The 19,942-nt window shown below is 47.4% G+C and overlaps 1 protein-coding gene across 2 annotated transcripts in view; it reads right to left on the bottom strand.

Moving 5' to 3' along the window:
• Positions 1-19,942, bottom strand: part of NIPBL (NIPBL cohesin loading factor) — a 1,086,041-nt gene that overhangs the window by 446,756 nt on the left and 619,343 nt on the right. For both annotated transcript variants that reach the window (XM_086960544.1, XM_086960543.1), the window contains exon 21: positions 14,186-14,320. In XM_086960544.1, coding sequence (XP_086816670.1) covers positions 14,186-14,320 — 135 coding nt within the window. The remainder of the gene's footprint in view (positions 1-14,185; positions 14,321-19,942) is intronic.

The raw sequence follows: 19,942 nt of genomic DNA, 5'->3' as shown, positions 1-19,942 counted from the left end.
TCACCCTTCTGGCTTCACAAGCCCTCTCAAAAGCAGTGAACCACTTGGTGACATCATTACCCTCCTCATATTTAGGGACAATCACTTTGGGGATGTTAGGATCATAAGCTTCGTCTCTATCCTTATAATTTTAATTGCTGCCACCATTGATGGGTGCTAAAACCATCTCCTTTCTTTCTTTTTCCAGAGCCAGGAGTCTGGATTCTAGATTCCATCTTTTGGCCAGCCTTGCTAAAAGGCTGCCCTCCTCATCGAGGCTGTCCTCAATGCCCTAACCAGAACCTGGAACACCTGTGTGGCCACTAGGTCCCCAGAGATTAACTCTTGGAGTCAAGGGTACAGGGACCCTTTCTTCCCCAGGAAGTGATGCAGGTGAGTACCTATCTCAGCTCCTGGAGCTTTTGTTTGGTTGGATGCTGGCCCAATGGTATATTTTTAATTTTACATAAGAACCTTAACTCCTGAAAAGAAAGGTGAAGGTAAGGGGTGAGGTCGAGCTCCTCAACATGTCCTGTATGTTATCTTGATTATCTTCACTAATTGCTGGGTTCTGTTTTTGAGACATTCTAACAAAAAGTTTGAACCCCTCTACCCTTGACTTTTCTAAAATTCCAAAGGGACTTACGCAAGGCCCTAACAAGACTTTTAGTAGTTTGGTAAAAATGCCAATTTGTAAAAATCTGAATTCTAAAGGCAATTTAAGAGTTCTGTTGTGTGATCAGGTGGTAACCAAGTAGTCCAACAAATGCGTGTATCCCACCGCTGATCCACCAATGTAAGAAACTGGCTCTATATATACTGCACCAAAGTGAGGTACAGTGTATATAGAGTCCAAGGGTCTCCAGAGGTAGGCAGAGGTTAAAGTTAGATAGAACCTTACTCTCTAAAGTGGTAGCTTGTTTGAGCAGTAAGGCAGTATCAGAGGACAGTGTTAAGCATTTGATGTACACACCCAGTCAGCAAATGAATTCACACACTCAAGAACTGAACTCTAGGCCAATTGTTTTTGTATAAAAAAATATACTGTTTATTTTTAGCAGCAAGCAACCCTGGTACAGGTAAGCATTAAATACTTTTCAGTAATAAGTTACTAGATATAGAACAGTTTGAAAATGCAATTGGAATTGTACGTTGTTTGATTTACAGGGAATCCGTAGAATGCAACACTTAGCAAATAAAGTACATTCGAATGAATAGGTTTTTTCAATTAATTCCAGGTAAGTTACTTTTACGTTACTTTTTCTAACTCAGTGCTGGATGACTGGATTCAGCACTGGGACATTTCCGGTAAACAGGTGAGTAAATGCGTTTTTGTTATACGTGCGATTTTTAAAGAATATTTTCAATTTTCAAAACTCCACACTTATAAACTTTATGGAGCTGTACATTGACATGAATAGGCTTTGTCAACAAATTGCAGGGAAGTCACTTTTACGTTACTTTTTCTAACTCAGTGCTGGGTGCCTGGATTCAGCACTGGGACATTTCCTGAAAACAGTTGAGAAAAGGCGTTTTAGTTAGTTGTCTGATTTTTAAAGAATATTCTTGCATTTCAAAAGTTGACAAAAACCTCTTCACATAGAACCACGAATGTTATCATATGGAAGAAAATTCAATTCACAGGTAAGATAATTTTATGTTAATTTTCCTACTCCATGCTGGATACCTAGACTTAGCACTGGGACCTTTCCTGCAACCAGTTGAGAAAATTAGTTTTGGATATTTGTGCGATTTGTAAAGAATATTCCTAGTTTTCAAAAGTCGACACTTTTGGGAGAAAATGTGTCAATGTTATCCTATGAGGAAAAACAGGTTATCGGTTTCGAGGTAAGTACTCAAACTTTTGAGTTAGGGTTCTGGGATTAGACTCAGGGGTCTCCCAGGGTCAGTGATGCACTGTTTTTGCACCCTCAGTGGCACTAGGGCAGCCGGGTGCAGAGTGTTGAGGCCCAATGTTATCCTATGGTGGATAGGCGGGCTCCGGTTGGGGGCTGCTGCCAAGCAGGCCACAGGGTTTTGGGAGCCAAGCTCCTAGGGTTTAGCTCAGGGCAAGTTGGGGACCAAAGTAGCACCAAAGGTGGAAAATGCAATTGGAATTGTACGTTGTTTGATTTACAGGGAATCAGTAGAATGCAACACTTAGCAAATAAAGTACATTGAAATGAATAGGCTTTTTCAATAAATTGCAGGTCAGTTACTTTTTCTAACTCAGTGCTGGATGCCTGGATTCATCACTGGGACATTTCCTGAAAACAGTTGAGAAACCCTCAAGCTGGGTGCAGAGTGTTGAGGCCCAATTTTATCCTATGGTGGATAGGCAGGTTCCAGCTGGTGGCTGCTGCCAAGCATGCCACAGGGTTGAGGGAGCCAAGCTCCTAGGGTTTAGCTCAGGGCAAGTTGTGGACCAAAGTAGCACTAAAGGTGCATTCTCAGCGGCACTAGGGCGGCCAGGTGCAGGGTGCTGTTTTGAGGTTGGGTGCCCTGTTGATTTCAATGGAGATTCTCTGGGACAAAGAAACACTGCAGGCTCGGGATGGGGATCTTCCTGGAGTGACCACCACTTCGACTGGTAATTTGGAATGTTGAGGGTTGGTTAGGCACCGCTGGGTCGGGCACACAAGGCTGTGGGGTTTCCGGTGCAGGGGTGCCTTTGGATGTCTGATTGTCTTACCCGCTCTGGTCGCGGTGGGGGGTCCTCTGGATTGAGGATGCAGGTGTCATCTGGAGGCTTTAGGCAGGCCAGGGGTCGCCAGAACTTGGGTCAGGATGTCAGGGGGGACCTCGTGGTATTTTTCCACATTAGCTCGGGCTGGGTTCGGCTGTTGCAGAGTGGGCTGGATTCGCGGTTTCTGTCTGGCACTAGAAGCTGCAGTTTAAACCCGTCCGCTGTTCAAGGGAAACACAGCCTTGAAAGTGAAGGCAGGCCTCCCGGGTTTGTGAGGTTGCTGGCTGCAGGAGACGCCGGAGTTTCGCAGGAGCAGGTTCGAGGGGAGGCAGGCCTGTATGGCTGGGGCCAAGTTAGTGGGCATCATCCTCTTGTTAGCTCTGCACAGCTTCTCGTCCTCTTCTTTTCTTGTAGTTGCTGGATAGGGGGAAGGAAGGTTCAGGGTGCCCCCTAAATACTACATTTAGGGGCATTTACAGGTAGGTAAAGTGCAGGGACCAATGAGTCCCTTCCCTGGGGTGGGTACACCCCCTATTCTCCCACTCTCCAGAGGGAAGGAGGCAGGAGCCTGTCCCTGGTTGACTGGGTCCCCCATCTTCAAGATGGTGGGGACTCGAGGTTATGCTTCACCTTGCCTCCCCCACCTTAGGGGTAGAGTTGGCAGAGTTGGGCACACCTCTCTTCCTCACTTGTTTTTCCCGCTGGTTCTCCCGCCCAAAGTGGGGGGTAGAACCAATGGGGACCAGTTGCTGAAAGCAGCAAATGGTCTGGAGAGGCTCACAAAGGCAGCATTGCCTTTGAAGCTTCTCCTTCGTGAACCCTGCCCATCCTGGGGGAGGATGCTTTGCACCTCGTCCCAGGATGTGCATGGTTTCAGGGCCCAGAGAGCATCAAGCTCTCGACCGAGGGGTCCAGAAACATGTCTGGTGGTGGCAGCTTAAGCAGCCACTCAGTCAGGTCACTAAGAGTTGGTTGAGTTTCAGGGGGCATCTCTAAGATGCCCTCTGTTTTGCATTTTACATTAAATCCCACACTGGCATCAGTGTGGGTTTAATGTGCTGAGAGGTTTGACACCAAACTTCCTAGTCTTCCGTGTAGCCATTATGGTGCTGTGCAGTTCGTAATGACAAACTCCCAGCACCACATACTCCTAATGGCAGCACTGCAATTACAGTGCCCGGGAATGGACTTGGGCACTGTAGGAGTACAGGGCTCATGCACCTGTATCCTCAACACTGGCATATGGCACCCAGCTAGAGCGATGACGGATATATGCCATGACAGTGGTTTGTGGGCATGGCACACAGGGATGTGCCATGTCGACTCTTCACTGTTGTTCTGCACCAAGATACGTGGCATACAAAGGCAGTGCGTGAGTGTCAGGGTACATGGCCTCCTAGGGTGGCACAATAAGTGCTGCAGCCCTTAGAGGACTTCTCTGGTCACAGTGCCCTGGGTACCTGTGGTACCATTTACCAGTGGCTAGAGATGCTAAATGGGTTTAGGCTTCAATGCAGTTTTAGGGAAGGAACATAGGCCCTGGGTACCTGATTGGCAGGAGCCCAGGGCACACTCAGTCAAAGGACATCAGCAATTCAGCAACAAGCATTGGCATAGCCAATAGACCTCACTTTGGGACCTTATGCGTTTAGCCAGAACTTTTGGCTATGTTGTAGAGCATTGTGGATGCTGAGCATCATGTTGAAAAGATATAAGTGTTAAGCATTTTTGTTACCTTTATACAAACTAAGATGACATAAACAACCTGATTAAGACATTTTTTATGTTAAAATCTTTTTTTATAGTTTTTTTTACTTGCACTGCTGGCAACTTCTTCCTGCCTGTTCTCATGCTCGTTTGTTATAAAAAAGAACAATTGTTATTGGGGTGCGGGACAAATAACGGGGGAGTGGAGGTTGGAAAAAGGTAATTTAAGCAGCAAACGGACACCAGGGGAGAATCAACAGATGCCAGATCCTGAGGGCAGACTGACGTGATGCTTAGGTGGTGCTCTGATGCAAAATGGTGGTGGGGAGTGATGTTTGGTGCTAAGGTGGTGCCGCTATATGGTGTGGATTGCCGGTATGTTGTGGATTTGAAATATGTTGTTTGGTGTGTAATTATGTGGTGTGTATTGGAAATGTGTGGAGTTAAATTGCATGGCCTGGAACTGTGGTGTTGAGTGAAAATATGCTTAGTGAAATTGTGTCATGGTGTGGAGTGCATTTATGTTGATTGGTGGTATGTGGCATAGAGTGTATTTATGTGGAGTGTATTTATGTTGCATTGAGTAGAGTGTAATTATGTGGCACAGTGGTATTATGTGGAAAGTATTTATGTTGCATTGAAGCACAAGTTACTACTTGTGTAACGATATATCTGTAAGAGACATTAGTTAGTGATAGATTCCTTACCTTAGAATATCCCCAAGCGTCAGACTGGATCCGGAAACTTTTGCGTAGCAGTACCCTTGCGCGTCGGTAGGCGTCGTCTGCGGCTCCGCATCCGTCGTGGGCGCCGTGATGACGTCGTCGGAGTACTTAGACGCTGCCTCCGCGTGCTGACGTCAGTTCTTAGACACAGCTTTTCAGCACCAGAAACGCAGAGCTATGCCAAAAACCAACACTGGTGCCATGAAACTAGGGCCCTGAAAGGGGATGACCTTAACCCTAGATATCGGTTCGCAGAACGGGGAGGATGGGTGGGTCGGTAAGGAATCTATCACTAACTAATGTCTCTTACAGATACATTGTTACACAAGTAGTAACTTGTGCATCTGAAAGAGACACGTTAGTGATAGATTCCTTACCTTAGAATAGATACCCCAGCAATACCAAGCCCGTGGTGGTGGGTCTGCGAACCAATAATCACACCAGAAAGTCCTGGCGGATGGAACGGCCAAAGAAGCCATCCCTCTGGACTTGACTGTCCAGGCAACAGTGTCTTGCAAACGTGTGCAGCGAGGCCCACGTAGCCGCCTGTCAAATGTCCTGCAAGGGCACACCTCGGCCCAAGGCAGTTGTAGTCGCTGTGGCTCGAGTGGAATGAGCCCTCAGCTCCACAGGGGGTTCCTTGTTAGCCAAGGAGTAACACGCCTGGATACACAAGATGATCCACCGCGAGATGGTCCTCTTGTGCACCGCTTTCCCCTTCTTAGCGCCCACGTAACCAACAAAGAGTTGGTCATCCACCCGGAACTGGCGTGTGCGATCCAAATAGAATGACTCGCACGTTTTGGGTCCAGACAGTGGAGTCTCTCTTCCTCTCTCGAGGGATGCGGAGGCGGAAAAAAGGTGAGCAAGGTGATAGATTGCCCAATATGGAAGGCAGTGACTACCTTGGGTAGGAAAGAGGGCCTTGTCCGTAACACAACCTTGTCCGGATGGACTGAAAGGAAAGGAGGTTTACAAGATAGAGCCTGGAGCTCACTCACTCTCCTGGCAGAGGTGATGGCTACCAGGAAGGCAGTCTTCAAAGTGAGAAGGCGAAGAGGACAGTTGTGAAGTGGCTCAAAGGGAGCGCACATCAGAAAAGTTAGAACCAAGTTCAAGTCCCACTGAGGCATCACAAAGGGAACAGGAAGGAATGTATGTGTGATGCCTTTCAGGAATCGATTAACGATAGGGGACTTGAACAAAGAAGGTTGATCAGGCAGCCTCAAAAAGGCTGACAGAGCAGAAAGGTAGCCCTTGACAGTGCCCAGAGCAGAGCCCTGCTGGGCAAGAGAAAGAAGAAAGAGAAGAACCTCAGAAAGAGGGGCATTGAGGGGATCCACAGCCTTTGCTGTGCACCATGCCACAAATCTTTTCCACCTGCAGGCGTATACAGACTTTGTGGAGGGACGCCTGGCTGCCAGAATGATGTTACAGACTTCAGGAGGCAAGTCAAATGGCCTCAACTATCCCCGCTCAATCTCCAAGCATGGAGGTGGAGACTGGACAGGTTCGGGTGGAGGACCGTCCCCTGCTGCTGCGACAGAAGGTCCTCCTGAAGAGGCAGACAAACCGGGGGATCGACTGACATACTGAGTAGCTCGGGATACCAGTACCTTCGTGCCCAGTCCGGAGCCACAAGGATGACTTGTGCCCGGTCGCGACTGATGTTCTTCAGCACTCTGGGCAGAAGTGGTATAGGCGGAAAGGCGTACAACAGACCGCAACTCCACTCGCAACGAAAAGCGTCTCCAAGCGAGTGCCGCCTTGGAAATTCCAACGCGCAGAACTGATGACATTGCTCGTTCTCTTCGGTGGCGAATAGATCTAACCAAGGCTCTGCCCACTGCAGAAAGAGACCTTGCGCCACGTCCGAGTTCAGACGCCATTCGTGATCCATCATGCACCGGCGGCGGAGTTCGTCCGCCCTGGCGGTTCAGAGAACCTGCCAGGTGTTGAACCACCAGAGTCACGCCCTGATGTTCAGCCATTGCCAGAGGCGCAGAGCCTCCTGGCAGAGGGTCCACGACCCCACCCCGCCCTGTTTGTTGCAGTACCACATGGCGGTGGTGTTGTCCGTGAACACCTGCACTACACTCCCTCGGACAGAGGGGAGGAATGCCTTCAGTGCTAGACTAATCGCCCGCAGCTCCAAAAGGTTGATATGGAGCCGGGACTCTGCCGGAGACCAGAGGCCTCTGATCTCTGCCTCTCCCATGTGGCCTCCCCAGCCCTGGAGGGACGCGTCCGTCACAACTACGTGCTCCGGTTGGGGAAGGGAGAGGGATCTGCCGCTGACCCAATCGCGGTCCGTGAGCCACCACTGCAGCTGTCTCGCAGTGCCCTCCGAGATCAGGACATGATCGGACAGGTTGCCCTGATGCTGGGCCCACTGAAACTTCAGGTCCCACTGCAGATCCGACACCGGGCGTGATGCACCAGAAGGATGCAGGAAGCCATCAGCCCAAGAAGCCGCAGCGTCAACCTGACCAAAACTCGGAATAAAGGCTGGAAGATTGGAATTTATTTATTTATTTGAGCTTTTATCGCGCACAGCTACCCACAATGGGTTTCCCGGTGCCAGGGATAGACTGTAGAAGAAAAGAGGGTGCATCACCTGACTTGAGGCCACAACCAACTATTGGCTACGCTTCGTGAAAAGTAGAGTCTTCAGGGCACTACGGAAGCAGAGTAGGTTGGTCTCTGATTTTAGTGCCAGTGGGAGGGAGTTCCAATATTTAGGGCCCAAAAAGGAAAAGGAGCGGCCTCCCATTTTTGTCAGCTTCCATCTTGGCACTGTGAAATTGCCAGTGTCCGATGACCTTAGTGAGCGCAAGGGTCTATAAGGTTTTACCAACCCTTGAATGTAGGCTGGAGCGCTGCCCTGCTTGGCCTTGAACATGTAACAAAGTGCCTTGAATTTAACACGTTCAGGGACGCTCAACCAGTGAAGGTCACGCAAAGCGGCAGCGGCTGAAGTGCGTCTAGGGACGTTCTTTAGCAGGTGCGCAGCCGCATTTTGCACAACCTGAAGCACATGTATGGTAGCTTTATCTGCGCCCAGGTAGAGAATATTGCCATAGTCCAGGCGTGATGTTACAAGTGCCTGGACCACAGTTCTACGAGAGGAGAGAGGAAGCATCCACAGAATCTTATAAAGCCACCTCAGCGTTGAGAAGCAAATGGCTGCAACCTTAGTAGCCTGTTGCCTCATAGTTAGCCTGTCGTCAATAATGACGCCCAGGTTATGAACTGCAGTGGAAGGTGTCGGCGCATTTCCCAGTTCAATGGGCCAATGACGGGGACCCCAGAGATGTTTATTCCGACCCAGAATGACCACCTCGGTCTTCTCCCCATTCAGCTTAAGACAATCAGAGCCTGTATATCCCGAACCCGCTGTTTGGGTGGGTAAACCCGAAACCGCTCAGATGAAAAGGAGCTTCTGAGAAGGGCACAGGTGTGACTTCGGCACATTGATGGAGAACCCCAGCTGGTGCAAGAGGTCTGCCGTTGTCTGGAGGTGGTTGACGACTCTCTGGGGCGAGCCCACCTTCAACAACCAGTCGTCGAGGTAGGGGAAGACTGAAACCCCTAACCTGCGCAGATGAGCTGCGATCACCGCCATCACCTTTGTGAACACCCGTGGGGCGCTGGTAAGGCCGAAGGGGAGCACAGTAAACTGAAAGTGCTCCTGGCCTAACGTGAACCGCAGGTAACGCCGGTGGGCCGGCAGGACGGGGATGAGGAAATACGCGTCCTGCAAGTCCAACGCTGCCATCCAGTCTCCTGGGTCCAGAGCAGCTAAGACCTGAGCCAGAGTCAGCATTTTGAACTTCTCCTTCCGGAGGAAGCCGTTGACGTTCCGTAGGTCCAAGATAGGGCGTAGGCCCCCTTTGCCCTTCTTGGGTACCAGAAAGTAGTGGGAGTAGCAACCACATCCTACTTCTGGCCCAGGAACGCGCTCGATGGCCCCCTTGGCCAAGAGGGCCAAAACTTCCTCCTGCAGAAGCCGCAAGTGATCCCCCGATACGCTGTGGTGTTGCGGTGGCATGGCTTGAGGGGTCGTCTCGAAGGGGAAGGAGTAGCCCCTCCGGACGATCTGCAGCACCCAACTGTCCGAAGTGACAGTGCACCAGTGAGAGTGGTGATGGCGAACCCTGCCCCCCCACTGGCGTCACATGGGCCGAGAAGCACAGACTAGGAGGGTTTAGAGGCGGATGCTGCGGGGAAAGGTGTAGACTGGCCTCGCCGTTGTCCCCGACCGCCTCCACGGCGATTTCCACGGCCGCCACCGCGCTGGATGTTAGTCTGCGGCAAGTGGCTGGTGGCACGCTTGGGGGCGCCCTTTCCTTGGCCACGAAAGGAGCGAAAGGCACCCGTTTGCTGGCGCGGGGCAGAGAGGCCCAAGGACTTGGCCGTAGCCCTGGAGTCCTTAAAGCGCTCAAGCGCGTGGTCTGCCTTGTCGCCAAAAAGGCGACGGCCATCGAATGGCATGTCCATCAGAGTTTTTTGGACATCTGCCGAAAAGTTGGCGGACCTCAACAAGGCGTGACGTCTCACCGCCACCGTCGTTGCCATCGCTCTGCCTAGCGAGTCGGTGGTATCCAGCCCACACCGGATAGAATACGTGGCTGCATCTCGGCCCTCCACAAGGGCTTGGCCGAGTTTGGCACGTACCTCAAACGGACAACTCTGGCAGCACTTCCGCCACCGTCTCCCACAGAGAGTAGGTGTAGCGGCCCAAGAGGCATGCGGTGTTGGAAGACCGCAGTCCCAAACTAAGGGAGGAGAATATTTTCTTTCCATAATTCTCATACCTCTTGGATTCCCTGTCCGGCGGAGCCGACGGGAATGCGGTCTGGGAATTGGAGGCCTGGATGACCAAACTCTCGGGGGTGGGGTGGGTGGACAGGAAACCTGAGTCGCCCGGGGCCGGGCGGTGGCGTCTGGCCACATTCCTGTCTACGGGCGAACCCGTAGCGGGCCTGGACCAGGTGCCCAAAAGAACGTCGGTCAAGGCCTCATTAAAGGGCAGCAGTGGCTCGGCCGAGCTTGACTGCGGTTTAAGGATCTCAGTGAGAAGGGTAGTCTTCACGGCCGCGACGGGGAGCTCAAGGCGCAAGGCCTTGGCAGCCCTCATCAACACCACACTATAGGTTGCCCCCTCCTCCGAAGCCACTGTAGGAGGGGAGACTAAACCAGTATCTGGAGAGGTGTCCAGGCCACTGGCCTCCCCAAGGTCTCCTGCCCAGTCCTCTTGAGACTGACACTCCCTGGTCAGAGGGTCCTCAGACCTCTCCCAATCCTCCTCATCACCCATCTCCTGATACTCAGGGTTTTCAATCAATGGGGCCGGTTCCTAGAAGTGGAAATTTCCAAACGGCGTCGGATGCGGCGCCGCTCCAACGTCGGAACCGGAGCAAAGGAGCCGCGTGGGCGGTGTCACCCAAACCTCCGGCCGCGTCGCGCGAGCGTCGGTGGCGGGGGGAGTCAGAAGAGCGATGACGCCTCTCGACTTCTTGTGCTTCTTACCCGACGACGACTTCGACCCGGAGGAGTGGTGCCGACTCCCGGAGCTGTGGTGGCTCCGTCCCCGCGACCTGTCCCTCGACCTCCCGTGGGACCGGGACCTCACACGGCGCGGGGCCGACTGCCGGAGTTTGAGTCGCCTGCGGGACCGCTCCCGCCTGGCTTTCGAAGAGAGGGCCGGCAGTTGGAGCATGTCTTGTCGTCGACGCCCAGACAAGTTATGCACAGGTGGTGACGATCCGTGACCGACATCGTGAGGTCGTAATCCTCACAGTGCTTGAAACCAGGAATCCCTACGGCACCGATTGGAGTCGCAAGACTTCAAGAAGGATCAAAAATGATCTCAAAAAGTTAGTCAAAAATTGACTGAGGTTACTGCTTTTACCAGATCTGCGCTGGCTGGCGCGGAAAAAAGAAGAACTGAAGTCAGTACGCGGAGGCGGCGTCTAAGTACTCCGACGACATCACGCCGCCAACGACGGACGCGGAGCTGCAGACGACGCCTACCGACGCGCAAGGGTACTGCTACGCAAAAGTTTCCAGATCCAATCTGACGCCTGGGGATGTTCTACGGTAAGGAATCTATCACTAACGTGTCTCTTTCAGATCAGAGTGTATTTATGTGACATGTAATTATGTGGTACTGAGTGGAATTATGTCAAGTGCATTTATGTTGCATTGTGTAGAGTAATTGCGTGGTGTGTAATTATGTGGTTCTGAGTGGTAATATGTGGAGTATATGTATATTGCTATTAGTAGAGTAATTATGTGGTGGGTAATTATGTGGCACTGAGTGGTATTATGTGGAGTGTATTTATGTTGCATTGTGTAGAGTGTAATTATGTGGTGTGTAATTATGTGGTACTGAGTGGCATTATGTTGTGTATTTACGTTGCATTGAGTAGAGTGTAATTATGTGGTGTGTAATTATGTGTATGGAGCGGTTCCCAGGGCAAGGGGTGTGCGTGGGTCAGAGTGAGGCTGCCACATTCTTTGAAGCCTGCCTCAATCTGACGCTTCCCTTCATTCCACCAGAGATGTGCCGGAAGTGCACCTGCCAGGACTCAACCTTCGGGTATCTGTAAGCCCAGAGGAACTTTAACTGTCTCACTTTTCATTTCACAGTTGGCATTCTTTCCCAAAATGAGTATATTTTTTTCTTTTGCTGTTGTATTTTGTCTACAGAAAAATTCAAAATCTGAAAAATACTATGAAACATGAGCGACCAACGCAATAAAATAGTTTTTGGCCGGCTTTTTCCACTAACTTAAGAATCTGTTCAGGGAACAGTATTTCCCCCTCCCGGTTTACAGCAGACACTTGTTTCTCTCTAATAATCTGTCTGCCATCTGTCACCTCTTTTTTTTTTTTAAAGCTTGTTGGTTATTTATTAAGGCAGCCCCAACCGGTTTCTCTTCTTATTTAACATAAATCATGTTGATGCCCCAGGTTTGCAATGGTCTAGCAAGAGTGCCACGGACCCTGATGGCTGTAAGGGTAACGGTCCCTGCTACCTTGTGTAAGGTGGCAAAAATATTTATAACTGGGGTGCAGCGGGCCCTTCACAACTTTGGGTGCTGGTGCCACTGCACCTGCTGCACCTCGAGAGATACGCCTCTGAAGTCCTGCAGCGCTATGTAAAACTAGTACTTAAATAACATACACAAATGTCATTTCACGTACACAGATTTGTTACCCTTTAATTTAGCACTAACTTATGAACAAATACTATGACTAAAAAAGCAACGCTGGCAGCAACAGGCGCGCACCCTTAATCTGGTATTTAATATCTAAGTTTTATTATAGCGCAAAAATTTACCCACAGGCCATCAAGGTACTGTGCAATGGTTGAAACGCCTAGGCTAATATAAGACATAACATAGCACAACTATGTGACATTTGACAATGAAACCCTCACAAATTCTTATTGGCGACTATTAGTTTCAGTTTATATGTTGGCACTGTAGAAAGAGCTTGCATCTGGTCTACTGACATTTCCAAAGGGCCATGCGTATTCCAAAGCACCTGGACTACGACACGCTGGCGCTATATAAAGCAGTTAAACAAACCATTCAAGTAAAAACTGTCCAGGTACCGTGGCCAATGTTTGTAGCTCCAAACTACTTGGGCAGAGATAGATTCAAGGTGCTATATAAACAAAAGTATACCAAATAAACTCAACATAGAGAGGAGCTTTGGAGAGGCCTGTGCCTGGACAGGAAGGTGGCACGGGGGATCCCAGGCTCACGAGCTGTGCATGCTGCCGGGCCTCTGCAGCATCCCACAGCAACTCAGATAAAAACAAGCGTGGTGCGCGCGCACTGTGAGGAATGCGAGGTATGCAGCTGGCACCCGGCCGCGCTGCTGCTCGCTCCCTAGGCCAGGGAAGAGAGAAGGCGGGACATGCACCCCCTTTTAGCCAATTGCGTGCTTTCTTAGGAAAACGCATGGAAAGGACAATAGCGTGGGAGTAAAAAAAAAACACACGCACAAGCATGTGGTCCTAGTTGGAAGCCCTTACAAAAAGCCTCGCAGAGCAACGCGTGCGCGCTGGTTCAGGCGAGAACTAAAAAGTGGGGGCATACCATGCAAGAAGGCACTTTCTCACAAGGCCAAAAGGCAATAGAGCAGGTCTGATCCTGGTACTAATGTCTTTCATTGCATAAGTGTGAACCCCTTCTATTATTTTCTCCTCCAATAAGGTCTACCAGTTTCAGCAGGCAGACAAGAGATGATTTAGATGTGATCGGGACGGACATCAACTGTCCAGCACAAAACCACCATCTTGTGAGGCATTCACATGTGTAGGCCAATGGAATCAGCCATTCTCGAGTCCAGCATGGCTATAAACCCAACAGACATCCTTCACAAAACTCAGACATGATGCAGAGCAAGGGTCCAACATACATTGGTTGGAGATAGAACAGATGTACGCCATTCACTATATTACACTGCCACTATGGTCATTTACCATGAGGTTGTGCAAAAGGGGACATACATTGGGTATCATCTGGACATTACTGTCCAGCTCATATTGTGCAAGCTTGAATTACAGGAGACTTTCAACTCAGGCCACATGAGTGTCTATCTCAAAGGGAAAACACAAGACCGTCCAGAAACATGCGAGGGCAGGATAGCAGAGCTTCACAAATCTATGTAGAGAACTATTAGGTTTACACAGTCTAAAATTATTTCGAAACAGTAGGAGCAAATACCTTCACAAAAGCACAAAACTTAGCAGCTCCTGTAAGTTGCAGTAAAATTAAAACCATTAGAACCAAAAGTGATGATAAAACATCAAGTTTAAGACTGTTATTGACAATGACAATGACTAATACATAGCTAGACATTGTACAGAGATGCTTCAAATTGTAAAACGGCAAACTTATTCACAAACCTTCAGGATGATACCTAAAAAAGAAAGCTTGGTGATACTGAATTTTCATTACATGATAAACTAGAAAAGACAAAATGCTGCAAAAAGAGAACTCCTTAAAAACAATAAGCATAAGTGCTAAGGAGTCATGTCAGATTGCATGTAAGAAGCAAATATTACTACCTTTATTCCTTCCTCATCATTTACTCTGCGAATCATTTTCACACACATTTCTGTAATTTTTGGAAAGGTAGGTTGTTCAAGGCAAATATCTCGCAATATTTTTATAACTCTTTTTCTTACACTGATACCGGTGTCCTGAAAGAAAAGAAAATAATGATTAACAAACATCTATATCAAAACATTTAAACCCTTTTCAATACAATGTACTGTTTTTTTTTTTAAACGATGTTCGATACAGGGAAAGAACAGAGAATGACAAAAGTAATTTAAAATAATCCACTTTTTCTTAAACAGATCTGCTATCCTACCATAAATTCACCATTCATTAAAAAAATCGCTGAAACTTTTATCCTAGCAACACGTGTTAAAGTGGCTCCAGCTACCGAGCCAGCAAGGAGTGAGGTGTGGCATCACAGTTAAAGGAAACAAATGACCAACGAGCCCAAACACATCGGTTCTATCTTTATCCACAACAAAACAGTCTAGAAATCAGAGCTGCAACTAGAAAATACAATTTTGAAAAATGACGTTCATAAACAAGGCACCTTATCTGCACCAAGATGTGAGGTGAGATAATGAAGCAAGATTAGCCCTCTGAAAAGAACAAATCATTTTATCTTTAATAACGTAATTTACTGACAGGTACGATGGCTGCTGCAGAATCCTTATATGAAGCCCTTTCAAGAAGTCAGATTGGGTTCGAAATGTATTTGTCGTAACAGTTACCAGAGCTAGGAGGCACCACCCGGCATTAACACAGAGACTACAGGGTTGACAGGAAGTGATGCAATGAGTCCATTTAAATTAATGGTAACAGAGTTTCTGTCTAGGTTTTATACCCCAAAAGGACTAAAGATTTAGAGGAGAAAGCCAAAGAACAAATAAAATAAAAAAATACTAAAAAACAAAACAGGAGGCAAATGTGTCATGGGGTTGAAAATGTGTGGCATGCAACTGTTGTAGTGAGGGCTTCTTGGGCCCACTTTGGTTACCCATTTTTATTTTTTACATTTTCACGTTTTAGGGTGACAATTTTAGCAATCGCATTTGTTTAGGCGTGCATGGTATTTTGAGATGACGGTGTACATGCTGCTTGTTTTTAGAACACAGAACAAGTTATCCAAGTGCTTGCATTTTCCGTTTGAAGGAATCTTCCAACATCTAGACATCAGTGCATCAGAGCTGAACATCAAACAGTGGTTCATTACATAAACAGTGAACTGTCCCTGTATGGGTCAGAGGGGCACTGCAGCAACGACAGTGCTGGGACTAATGCTGTGTTCACATTGCAGCTCTGCTGGCGCTGATCTTCTATCCTGCAGAGAGGGAGCCCAATTCACCTCATGGCTGATTCCCTGGTCCAGATTTCTCGACTTGGGGGCTCAGTCTAACCTAAGAGACTGGCCAGAGGGTACACACACTATGCTCTCAGAGTAGGGGTAGTGATGAGAAAAAATACTAAGAAATCAGCCATGTCTGGACTGTTCTTTTTACCATGTTCATGATAATGGTTACATTGCTTTGTTTTAGCTGCCTAACAATTGCAGCTCACTCTTTCAATGCAAGACAACAGACGTTTCAATAAATGTACTGAAAACTTTATTTGTATCTTTGTTGTGTTTACAGTGGGCATTCATAAGTAAACAACAAAAGGGTTAAGATCAGTTTCAGCGATTCCCTTGGGAATCAAGGGTGCCATGTTTGAGGTTGCTTTTGGTGCTTTGAATGGGTATATCTGCTTTACTAAGCAATAGAAGACGAATTGTTTCCACTTTGCAACATAACAGGCTCACATGGTGGGTTTGCAAGCCTCACACAGGATATGCACACACACTTTGCTCTTGGACCTTAGGTGCCAGATTTCTAAATTCATCTGTCCCAGGTCTGAGGTCTAATGCGGAGTCAGGTGATCTGATTTGATCAGTAGCTTTTTATGCTGATGTACTGACATTCCCAAGAGCATCAACTACCATGGGTCTGTTGGCCAAGTTGGTGCCACAGAATAAGGGTCCTGGATTTTGGCCTCTTTTTCCCCAGAATGTATGCGATCGGATGCAGTGGAGGAAAAGCATAAGGAAACATTCATGACCAATTTATTCATAGTGTCTTGCCTATGGACTCTGTGTATCTGGGGCTAAGTCTGGGCAGTTTGTGCAGTGGCAGACAGATTGAGGGTGTCTCCTATTTTTGAAAGGACCTGTTAATTATTCAAAGATTCTTCTGCCCCTCGTGTACTTGTTACAACCTCTCCACTGGTAATCGATTTTCAGCACTTTCTGGATTAGAAGGTTTTGATTGACTCTACAACCCGTTGGTGGGGACCGAGCCAGCTCATGGACCATTGGAATATAGGTGTTCTCCAAAGGACGATTTGCAAAGGGACAAGGATTTAACGTCGCAACAAGAGCCCCTAGGGGAGGGATTGGAAACAACAGACTATAGGGGGGTTGATTTGGCTTCTGGGTTTACGGGGTCTAGGCAAAACACAACAGTAAATACCAGTTCTGGAAGTGACAACCTGATAACATCCCTAAGAATGGTACCTGGTACAAGAGATGATAGTGGTTTGGCAGGTAGTAAACGCGAAAGCAGTCATTTTTCAATTGGGTTGATGTCTTGGAACATAGCGGGACTTAAAAATAAAAGGGATATGGTCACCTGGCGGGATTGTGTACAAAACCATAGTATAATCTGTCTCCAGGAGACTTGGTCCACCGTGCCTATCCATTTAGTGGGCTATAAGACATTCTTTTCGCCAGCAAATGCAGTATCCTCAGGTAGAGCTAAAGGGGGTCTAATAATTTACATTTCTAACATATTGTCACTTGACCATTACCATAAGATCGGTAGGTTACTTTACGTAAAACGTTTCCTAATAGACCTGGGTTTAGAAAAATATTACTTAAACCCGTCTTCCATATGTTCCTTACCAAGAAAGACTCTGAAGGCTATGTGCCTAGCACATCTAGATGAAGTAAGGTTGGCTAGGGAGGTAACCAAACCCTCAGTACAACACTCTATAGCCATTCAAACGACATTTTCTATTGAGCCGTATCTAACACACAATTTTAGTGTTTGAGAGATTTCTGTTAGTTAGATTCAGGCTCAACATCTTTCATCGTTTGGTTGTATTTCCAGAAAGTAAAAAATGGTCCATAGAACTACCTTGCTGCCCCTGTGACGATAGATCTAAGCAGACAACAATGCACACTGTGTTGTTCTGCAAATTCTACCTAGAACATAAGAATATCTGGTTGATCCCCATACTACACTTTATCGGCTTGAGAAGATGTCGTCCTGCACGACTATTCTTGCAGTTCCTGAAACAGGAAGGGATATCGAGGCATATTGTTACATTTTTTTAATGCATTTATCGACACCGATCAAATCTCTAAAAATATGCTGAAAAACCAAGGAGGCGTGCTCTTTGTGTGAAATATATAATATTCAATAATTATTTCACTATGCACACCGTGAATTATGGGTATGAAAAAGGGAGATTTGAGTAATTGATAAACCCGTTTTTTCCTCGGCCTGTCTTATTTAGCATGAATTGTCTTTTAGTCATAACCACGGCATTATAAACTGTATTTGCACTTATATCTTAGATAAATGTTTTTATGGTGTTTTTATGGTCTTTTTAAACAATATTTAGTATGACTTGATTTTAGCCGTATAATTGTGTCATGAATTGAATTGTTTTTATGATAAAGCGCTTTTATGTTTTTTTTATGTGTAAAAGAACCAAATAAAGACAAATTGGAATTGGAATACTTGTTTATGCCCCCTGTTTAACATCACTGTATATTCATTGCCCACCCCAGAGAGATACCCAGCCAGAAGCTGAATGCGATTTCGAATGGCACAATACCAGATGTTTTGGGCTAGTTCTGACAGCTAGGACAAAAACACCCCCCTCTGCTTTTGGATGTGGTAAATAGCTGTTATGTTATCGGTCTTTCCTGGGACTGTTATGGTCTCAAAGGGCAATCTGGATGCTTTCAGCTCTGGCAGTTGATCTAGAAACTCTGCTGTCTGCTGAATCATTGGCTGCAGTTGTCAATAGGCTAAGCCTCCTGGGATAGCCCCTGTATATACAAAACAGGCAGGTGAACGATTTATAGCACCAATTAATGCAGTGGAACTATTGTCTTTACACATCTCCAAGATGGAGTCTGACTTCACCCTGAAAAGTCTAGACCCATTGAATGGCTATGCTAGCACACAGTCAGAAAATCGTGCCAACCTCATCCATCCATACCTTTAGAACACAAAACTGGTCCCTGCTGCTGTACTAATGCAGTTTGTGTCCAAGCATTCACAGATAACCTATTTCACCAACTCTTGTTAACCATGGATATTGTGAGTCTATGAGGAAATACAGTTTGAGACCACCAGCAAGATCTTGCTAGCTATATCCCATAAAGAACACTTGTAGCGATCTACCAGGCAGGCTGCATTTATGAACCGCAGTGCCAAGACGACAGAAGAAAACATTGATTAGCTAAAAGCATCAATCCATTTGGATTTGTTATCCATGGGATTGATTGGAAATGAGTTTGGATAAACAATACAGGTCGAAGCCTGCACGTTAAGACTTTCTGGGGTAGGGTGCTTAGTGAGAAAATTTGCGTCACTGGGTGCAAGTCTGTGCCGTCCGACAACAAGCAAAATAATGCGCAGACAAAGAAATGGCTTCAACTACGTACTCATAAAAGCATCATTCATGGCATAATTGAATGGGAGAAAAATTGGATTTCGCCAGCCAAAGTTGGAAAATCTTCTTTAGAACATTTGCCATAGTTTCAACTAAGGGCAACTGTAATTCTAATAACTCAGCTGCCCTCCAAAACACCACTGCAAATGTGGAACTTTCCCCTGCTGTTGGCCCATTCAAAAAGTCAAGCTCTGTTTCACAGGAGGGGTCAAGCCTGCTGCATTTTGTAAGTGTAAGTATAAGGCAGTAGATGTACAATGAGGAGGAAGTGAGCCACCCGCCCTTCCACATCACCATCAGTAAGTTGGGGTGCTCCATGTCTGGTCAGAACCAAAAAAAACAGAATGAAGCCTCTGCTGACAGCGACGTGGCAATAGAGACACTGCTAGATTACGACTGTATGACAAATGGTTGCGCTTTAGGCATTCTGTAGCATCACAAAAAACTTTAGTGGAAACATGTGAACCAGGCATTTAAGAAAACAGGTGATTAAAGCACAAGTTACTACTTGTGTAACAATATATCTGTAAGAGACATTAGTTAGTGATAGATTCCTTACCTTAGAATATCCCCAGGCGTCAGACTGGATCCGGAAATTTTTGCGTAGCAGTACCCTTGCGCGTCGGCAGGCGTTGTCTGCGGCTCCGCGTCCGTCGTCGGCGCCGTGATGACGTCGTCGGAGTACTTAGACGCCGCCTCCGGGTGCTGACGTCAGTTCTTAGCCACAGCTTTTCCGCGCCAGAAGCGCAGAGCCATGACAAAAAACCGACACTGGTGCCAAGAAACTAGGGCCCTGAAAGGGGATGACCTTAACCCTAGATATCGGTTCGCAGAACGGGGAGGATGGGTGGGTCGGTAAGGAATCTATCACTAACTAATGTCTCTTACAGATATATTGTTACACAAGTAGTAACTTGTGCATCTGAAAGAGACACGTTAGTGATAGATTCCTTACCTTAGAATAGATACCCCAGCAATACCATCCCCGTGGTGGCGGGTCTGCGAACCAATATTTACACCAGAAAGTCCTGGAGAACCGA

The sequence above is a fragment of the Lissotriton vulgaris genome, chromosome 3_1 (genome assembly GCF_964263255.1).
Source record: "Lissotriton vulgaris chromosome 3_1, aLisVul1.2, whole genome shotgun sequence".
Taxonomy (NCBI): domain Eukaryota; kingdom Metazoa; phylum Chordata; class Amphibia; order Caudata; family Salamandridae; genus Lissotriton; species Lissotriton vulgaris.
Note: the sequence above shows the minus strand (reverse complement) of the source record. Positions and strands in the feature narration are given on the sequence as shown.